The sequence below is a fragment of the Typopeltis vanoorti genome, chromosome 26, assembly GCF_054136105.1.
Source record: "Typopeltis vanoorti isolate ZY-2024b chromosome 26, IOZ_Tvanoo_1.0, whole genome shotgun sequence".
Lineage (NCBI taxonomy): Eukaryota > Metazoa > Arthropoda > Arachnida > Uropygi > Thelyphonidae > Typopeltis > Typopeltis vanoorti.
In genome coordinates, this window is record NC_143574.1 from 9609038 (window position 1) to 9618287 (window position 9250).

At 35.3% G+C, this 9250-nt stretch overlaps 1 protein-coding gene across 1 annotated transcript; it reads left to right on the forward strand.

Moving 5' to 3' along the window:
- The first annotated feature begins 500 nt into the window (after positions 1-500).
- On the forward strand, positions 501-8853 carry LOC150092311 (O-acyltransferase like protein-like). Its single transcript, XM_090414843.1, has 6 exons — positions 501-530; positions 2108-2187; positions 2410-2532; positions 3224-3344; positions 5364-5550; positions 8741-8853. The coding sequence occupies exons 3-6, from the start codon at positions 2459-2461 to the stop codon at positions 8851-8853; spliced, it is 495 nt and encodes a 164-aa protein (XP_090270969.1). The 5' UTR covers positions 501-530; positions 2108-2187; positions 2410-2458.
- The last annotated feature ends 397 nt before the right edge of the window (positions 8854-9250 follow it).

Below are 9250 nucleotides of genomic sequence, written 5' to 3' on the forward strand. Positions count from 1 at the left end.
TTATTATTATTATTATTATTAATATTATTATTATTATTATTATTATTATTATTTTAAAGAGAATGATAAGGTTACTGAATATCGGGTTAACACTATTCTTAATAGTCTTTTATCTTCAAAAATCCGTCTAGTTTACTATGAGTCATAAAACACACTAAACTAAAAATGTGTGAAAAAAGTAAAAAAATTATCATTAAAAAAAGGATTATTTCTGTTTGCAATACCAGTTTCAATTATTCTTTTTAATTATTAATTTATTTCATATATTGTAATCCTGTGATTGTAAGGTAATTAAATTCATTTAGTAATCTGAATCCTATCGTATGCATGTAACAGAGTAAGATGTTGCTGATTATCCTTACAGGTTGCAACCTTCCCACATGGCCATCATATTGGCTGTGTTCTTAACACCGATTTTAGGATCAGGTCCCATGTACAGAGAAATAATAGACACTGAACTGGATACTTGCTACGAGACATGGTGGAAGAATCTACTTTTCATCAATAACCTAAATAGGGAGGCACATCCCGTGAGTTCCTATTTGTAATTTATCTATCTTATAGAAATTATAGTTATAACTCCTAACAAAGCGAATACACCGAATGGTGTCCCAAATCAATAAAATTGTAAAATGATAATTTGATAATTTTATTGGTTTGTTGCAGCCATGGTTGACCAAGTGGTGATAGCGTCCTTATCCACACTCTAACCATAAGGATGCGGATTCGAATCCCGAGTAGGCATGGGTGTTTGTTATGTCATTCATTAATATTAGTGCATTCAAAAGATGCATTCTCCCAAGATGGAGTTCAACATAAGACAAGTAAAATCAATCTTCACGTTAGGAGGTGGAGGTAAGAGGCCTTCCTCCAATGAGAGAGTCAGAGGTTCAGCTCATGGTTAAAATAAGACACTCCATTTACTCTTTAAAATATGGCAGCGTCAATTAAAAAGAAAAATTTTCAACGACAAATTTCTTTCTTCTTGAACATTGTTTCAGTTTCAGCTTCCTTTTTTTTAAATCTTCTTTTATTTTGCCTTTTCTACTTTTTGTAGTCGTCCTCTTGGTCTCTTGCTCACCATTCTTCATTTCATACATTCTTCTTCTTCTTCTTGGTATTCGTAACAGAATTTACAAGGCACTTTTTCAGCACTTCCTAGTCTCATATCATTCATAACATGGAAATTTTATATTCTATCTTTCGTTGTTTTTGCCAACAGTGTTCTTAAAACTTTAATTCAAGTAGGATACAAGCAGTTGCCATTACTTGTATTCTACCCATGTTTCTGTTAATCTCAATGTCTGTTGCATAAGACAAAATTAGCAAAAAAAAATAATAATTATGTTAATCAAACGCTTTTGTTCATTTTTTGTTCCTTGTGCCTGAATAAAATCTTTGTAATCAAAATATTCCGAGATTTGAAATCATCAGGAACTTTTAAAGCAGTAACCAAGTTCACAATTGACATAAGCTACATTGTAACTTAATATTTTTTGTTTCAAAGGCAGGTGGATTTATGAAAGAGAACTAAAATGCTTATAGATACACATGTAGAAAATATATAGCATTGTATTCAAAAGCTTTGACGTATGTCATCCAATGTAACATGAACATTATCATGAACATCATCTGCATGATGACGATGATGATGTCCATGTTACATTGGATGAAATCTATCGGAGTTTTTGCCATATTTTTATATGGCATTTTAAAAATAGAGGGAAGTGGCTTTACCAGACCGAGGACCTAATAGTGTCACTTTCTAAACAAAATAGAAAAATAAAATAAATAATGGGTTTTACCCATTTTATATAAATATTATTATTGCTAAATGAACATGGATGTACCGTGTGTGTGTGTGTGTGTGTGGGTAGGTGTATTTAGTAAAACGTGAGTATGTGTGTGGGGGTGGGTGGGGGGGGTGTGGATGTATTTAGTAAAAACTTAATTTAAACATTATATAATTGAACGTAATTTTAATTATAAAATTTAAAGTAATTCATTTTAAATATATTTCTCAACTTATAACTGTTTTAGAAAAAGACATTTGCTACATTGGATTTTATATTTGATATATCAAATAATAATTAGTTTCTCGTTGCAGTGCCTTGGCCATTCTTGGTATATCGCTTGCGATTTTCAACTATATGTCTTAATTTTAATCGTTCTGCTGTCTTTATTAAGGTAAGATACCTTTACGTGAAACTTTATATAACTTGGATTACGTTCTTATGATACACCTTATCTTTTAAACTAGTAAAACCTTATGAAGGATTGGTTTGTCTTTTCGCTTTTAGTTGTAGATTATTTTACTAGTTAAAATATATTATGCAATGTGTTTTCAGTTATAGCTTAAGTGATGCAGAGATTAATGCTAATACTGTTTTTTTATTACATATTGTTTAGGTGGCCAAGAGTCGGACTAACTATTAGCAGCATTTTGATTTTCCTTTCGATGATATGCACAGCGTTAGTTACTTATGTGAAGGATTTTCCACCGACTTTGATGAGAAATGAATATACTCCTGAGTAAGTTATATTTCTTACTTCATTATTTTATAAAATCTAAACAATATAATGCTTTATAATCTGGGAATCACTTGTAAGTGAAATGCTTTTTAAGTAAAATAATAGACGTAAAGTATCGCCACATTTAAATTATCCGAGCTCATTATATATTAGATACATAATTACCATAATTAATTATACATACTTTTTTTGTCATTATCTTCTCTTAATTTGAATTCATGACGTTGGATATTAGTGATGACTAGTCTATGTCAGGAACAGAGAGTAAATAGGGACTTATTTGCTTTGCCTTTCCCCACCCAATTTTTACGAAACCTTTCTGGATGCCCAGGATTAATTTCCTACCCTGCTATTTAGATCTCCAAACAAGGATTAGCTTTTTTCGTTTAATTTCTATGAAATGAATGAATTTTGCTAGTCAACAGAGAAGACAGCTGATTAAAAGTAAATCTGGATATAAAATTAAACTTATTTTTGCTTGTAGTCTCACAGTAAAACGTTCTGTTGTGGAGGTCTTTTCTCAGTTTAGCTTATAATCTTAAGTGGTCCTTACAGAAATACCCATGTCTAAATACAAAGAAGGAATGATAATTTTTAAATATCACCTATTATTTAGTTTCAAACTCAATGTTTGCACTGCATACCTTCCTGTTGTAACATTTAATAATGATAATGATAATATTTTTTTCAGATTTAAAGTTAACTATATAAAATATCTGTATGGGCTTCCGTATTCCCATCTTGGTCCGTATTGTGTTGGGATATTTCTTGGATACTACTTGGTTACAAGGGAGAATACTACAATAAAACCGGTAAGTGGGTTATGATGAAATCTAGATTGAAATATCTACAGGGTGTCCCAAAATTCATGCAAGAAGTAATTTTGATAGAAAACACAGGTTTATAATTAAAAATTGTAATTTCTTATTGATTCATAAAGTATACAGTATAGGGTTATGCATGGAACAGCATATCGGGTAAATGGCCTCCACGGCTTTGCTAGCACATGCGCACTCTTTTGTCGAAATTTTCCATGACCGTTTTGCATAAATGTGGCTGAATTTCGTTGATACAGCGCTCAATTTCCTCCTTCAAGACGTGGGTGGTCGTGGGCTTGTTGATATAAACCTTAGACTTCAAAAAACCCCAAAGAAAAAAGTCCAACGGCGTGCGTTAAGTCACATGATCTGGGCGGCCAATTCTGATCGCCAAAACCGGAAATTACACGACCAGGAAATGATTCGTGAAGTAATTGAATTCTTTCTTGGAATGTATGGCATGTGGCACCGGCTTGTTGAAACCACATGTCGTCCACATCGATAACTTGCAATTCAGGCACAAAAAACTGGATTATCATGTTGCGATAGCGAGCACCATTAACTGTTATTGCCTTACCAGCCGCGTTTTCGAAGAAGAATGGACCGATGATGCCTCCAGCCCAAAATCCGCACCAAACAGTGACACGTTGTGGATGCATTTGTTTCTCAACAATCACTCGTGGATTTTCTGAACCCCAAATGCGACAATTTTGTCGATTAACGAAGCCATCAAGATGAAAATGAGCCTCATCGCTGAAGATGATTTTGTTCGAAAATTAAGCATCCACTTGTTGTGGTTCCATAATCCATTCAACGAACTCTCTTCGCTGTGTGTGGTCAGTAGGCTTCAGTTCTTGAGTCAATTGAAGTAAGCTACGTGCGTGAGCTATCGCGAGTGCGCCAATATTGGATAGTAGAGATGTGCGCATCAGATAAATTTTATTATATGTAGTACCTAGTAATCATGATTCCATTCAGATGACCAAATCTATTTCATATGAAACAAATCCACATCTTTACATTGACAGCTCCGAATGCTGTCGTTGCTACAAGACACAACAGAATTCTAATGTAAAATTAATTCTCCACACCAGACACGTTAATCACACACTGGAAGCTCGAGAATAGTGCGATTCGTCGTTCACGGGCTAGAATTCCATTGATACATGATCTAGGTCTCTGTATGTGGTTTCGTATCGTGTGGTATTGAAAAATCTTTGCTGGCCCAAACTCTTCAAGGATCATTGCTTCATGGTATGCAGTCTGAATGCGTCATGGAAACTCGTAATAGATTGCTAACGGCTGGTAGAAGTCAGTCCACACTTTATGGCTAATTAGTCTTATCTATCAGCCGATTTTGTTGTGAATTTTTATTTCTGCAACCCTTTGCCATCTGTGTACTACTTGATAATGTTTAGTTTCAACACATCACACATAGGCATCGCCATATAGCAACTAGTCATTATTGCCTTTTAACCACTATTCATTCCATACATCGTTTAGTTTATAAAATACTTTTTTGGGTTTCTTTTCATTCTTAAGTTCTTTTCTTTTAAAGATGTTAGCGGCAGATAATCCTGGATAGTGCCTCCCGGTGGGTTACAGGCTCCTTTGTTCAAAGTTATATTTCAGCGCTCCATCTGATCAGCCACCTTTATGCGAGACATTACCTACACACCCGCACGGGGCGGTCCTGATCCTAGATGATCTAATTGTGCCATGGTCGCACCAACAGATTGATTAAATGGCAGACCTAGGGCAACCATTTCCTCACCATTTTCTTGGTGAGCTTCGCTATCGCAGCGTCGAGGACGTGGCACATTCTTTTTACTGTTGGAAAGAACTTTATTATACTCCTATTGAACTTTTAGCGAGACCGTTTTAGCTTAAGGAGAGTTAACCAGTTATAAACAGAAACGGATCGCATATAAAAAAGATAATTATTTTTTATAATGCATTTATGTTGTATTGTTATAACTACAGTCAAGTAAATGAGCTCAATCATATTTGTAGATTTTTCAATGGATTGGATGGGCTATTGCTATAACTACAAACGTGGCTACTCTGTATGGTGTATATGAATGGAATAATGAAAGAACCCCCACACTCATGGAAACAATGTTCTACTCAGCATTTTCCCGGACAGCTTGGTCTGTAGGTGTAGCGTGGGTTGTCTTTGCCTGCGTGAGTGGACATGGCGGTAAGTAGACTCAATATCAATTGCTCACTAAACGTAGGAGTAAATTTAGCCAAAATAAAACCATCTAAGGATATTGTTCAGTATATATATTCCCAGTAACGTTAGAAATTTAATACGATAAAATACTGAAAAACATCAGGATATAATGAAATTCTAAATCTTTTGTTTCTTCTTTCATTTCATACTTCTGCAGGGTGGGCTGATCTCCTTCTCTCATGGAAAGGATTTATACCAGTAAGTAGACTCACCTACTTGGTATATCTTCTCCATCCTCTTGTGATAATATCGATATTTAGCAACTTAGAAGAACCAGTTTCAGTCAAGCAACCTTTCATAGTAAGTATATGTGTACAATGGCGACCGTTTATTATTATTAATATTTCTGATTATTTTTAATGCAAAATATTTTTCGTATCGTTTTATTGATATGTTGATAGTGATTATCACACAAATTTAACTATCAAAACTGCGTGAACCTTTCAAGGGACGACTTTGTTTAAAATTCTATCTTGAACAAATGGAAAAAATTAAATGTCTGCATGAATAACTGACATATAACATTATAACATTAAAAACCGCTCCGCTCTAAAAAGACTGTCGACATTGACGCAATTGAAAATGTAATCGCTCTATCTATAATCACTTCTGTTGGCATATTCCAAGCAGCAAGTCGTACAGGAACAAAAAGTCCCGAGAGCAGCCTACACACCAGGCAGCAACTCTTTTGTAAAGTAAAATAATGCAAATAAATGTCCAAATAAAATGTATACATTTTGGGCCATGTTATAAAACGAGTAAAGCTGTTCGAGTCAGGAAAAAGCAAGCATTGACCACTTTTTTTTCTAAGTTGGTACATCTGTCATAAGCATCCATGTGAAATTGCCAGTCATTCTATCGAGTAGTTTGTTTTATACAGCTGTCTGAAGCAGAAGTATTGTCTGTATCCAATGAAATAGATAAAATTGAGTATCGTGCGGTTATAAAATTCTTTGTAACAGAAGGTTTAGCGCCAAAATAAATTCATTTGAAGTTCATAAAAGTTTATGGGTACTCTTCTCCTTCGTTTTCGACAATTAAGAAATGGGCTGCCGAGTTTAAACGTGGCCGTACCAGCCCTTGAAGATGATCCACTTGAAGGCTTCCAAAAAGTGTAACAACAACACCAGAAATCATTGATCAAGTGCACGATATGGTATTGGATGACCAGCGAGACAAAGTGCGTGAAATTGCTGAGACTATAGATATTTCAAAAGAAGGTGTAGGATACGTTTTACGCATACGAAAAAGCTTTGCGCAAGATGGATGCCGCATTTGCTCACAGTAGATCAAAAACGCACTCGCATGTAAATCTCTGAACAGTGCTTGGAGTGTTTTAACAAGAATAAAACTGATTTTGTGCATCGATTTATTACTACGGATGAGACTTAGATTCACAAATACACACCAGAATCCAAACAGCAGTCAAAACAGTGGACAGAAGCCGGTTGTTCAGCGCCAAAGAAGACAAAGTCGGTTCCATCAGCAGGAAAGGTCATGGCATCGGTGTTTTGGGACGCTAAAGGCATTTTGTTTATTAATTATCTTGAAAATTGTAAAACAATCACCCTCTATGAGCAGATGGACGAGTATGGGTTTGGCATATGCTCGGTGAACGTCTCTTGGTGGAGTGCGTAACTACAACTATCAAATTCGAAAGTGATGACAGTATAGTGGTATGATTCTGTTTTTCCTAGTTTGGCCCTCTGTTTATTGTGTTCACGAACATTGAACTCAGAGAGGTATTGCAGCATTCCGAACAACGCAATGCAGTGCTTCCTACTTTGTGATGTTTCTAAGGAATCCATCATTGTCTTTTTCACGAAGACAATGAGCTATGTCATAAGGCTGATGGCAATCATAGGATTGCTGCAGTCGATGCAGCAAAAGGAGGTTTTACACCTTATTAAGGGGTGCGTCATGACTGTTTTTTTCTTCACACCATGGTGCTCGTTGACTCTTCTTATCAATTTATCTATTTATCTATATATGAATTTATTCAAGTTGCTTGTAAGTACTTTTTCATGCGTTGTATTAATAGAGATTGTTGAAGAACATTTGTTGTAACAATACTTTGATTCTGTTCTTGTTTCTTGATATGGTATTTCGCTGATTTTTCTTTTTTTACAGTTTATATGTGATGTTATATTCAGAAATGGAGTTTATTTTTTTATAATAATTGTGTTGTTGATAATCGGTATGTTTTTAGAAGCAAGGTAAGCGAGTGGAAGTCTGGAGTGAGAATGGATACTTTTTGAAGGAGTGTGTGTGGTTGATACTGTCTTTTTCTCAGCTGCAGATAGGAGGGTGCGCATTTTGTAGGTGGGAAATAGTAAGCGGGTTATTTGAGGTGATAGGCAGAATAGGTGGGTTTTTCTTGAAGCGGTAGAAAGCTTGATTGGGTGGGTGGGTGTTTTTGAAGTTGCAGTTAAGTTGGTGGGTGTGATTTTGAGTAGACGCGTAGGATAGGTACATGCTTTTTTGAGATAGTGGGGTGAATAAATGGATGTTTCTTCAGGTGCTTAACAGGGTGGGTGGGTGGGTGTAGCCTTTGAGTTACAGTAGTCGGTATGCATTAGTTTAGTTTTAGAGGGTGTTTGGTTCTTGGTGCCTGCGCTTTTGTTACTATGTTTTTCGTGTTTGGGGTGAGTTTTGTTGGTTTGTTTGCGTTGGCTGGTGAGTTTTTCTTTTACTGACTTTAAATGGTCAGTATGATCTCTGAGCTCCTCCAGGCCTTCAGAGAGAAACCCTGACCATTTAAAATATCAGGTGGGTTATTTATTTTATTGGTTCAAATGTGTGTTCAAATTTAATAAGAATAGAACTGATTTTTGTGCTTCGATTATTACCATGGATGAGACTTGGATTCACCAGAACACCAAACAGCAGTCAAAACAGTGGACAGAAGCTGACTGTTCAGCGCCAAAGAAGACAAAGTCGGTTCCATCAGCAGAAAAGGTCATGGCGTTGGTGTAGATGCAGTTAGTTGTAGATAGAGTTGGTGATGGAGACAGAGTTGTAGAGCAACTGCTCTCCCTCGATGAGTCGATGGACTCCCTGGAGGTGTCATGTAATAATAATAATAATAATTAATGCATTACAAGGGATAAACAAATAAATACTAACTTTTTTGCATTATTATTTTCTTTTCTAGGTTTGGACAATATTCGGTCATCTAGTGGTAACTTACGCAGTTGCTTACTGCTTTTCCATGTTGGTGGAATCTCCAATGCTAGCGCTCGAGAAAATCATCTTCAAAGCCCATAAAGAAAAAAAAGGAAAATTAGCAGTCCAGAACGAAGAGAAAACAGCAACAGAATTTGAAACAAAGAATGGATTAAAAACAATTCCAATCGACATGGAAAATGGTATAGATAACCAAAGTTTCAGGTGTCGATTGTAACCAGGCTAGCTTCTTACACGATTACAAATAGCACCAGGTTTTATTTCTAAGTGAACAGACAAATTCATAATTAATTTTGAAGCAATTGATAAAGAAGAGAAGAATAGTTTTGGGATGATAGAGGCAACAGTTTAAAAATTAATTTCTTTATTACTTCTTTGTCAAATTTATACTGATTATTATTTCTCGACTTAAAATTTGAAAACTTCAAATAAATTTCGTAATTTATTTGATGTTTCTATTCTCCGTTTACATAAAACA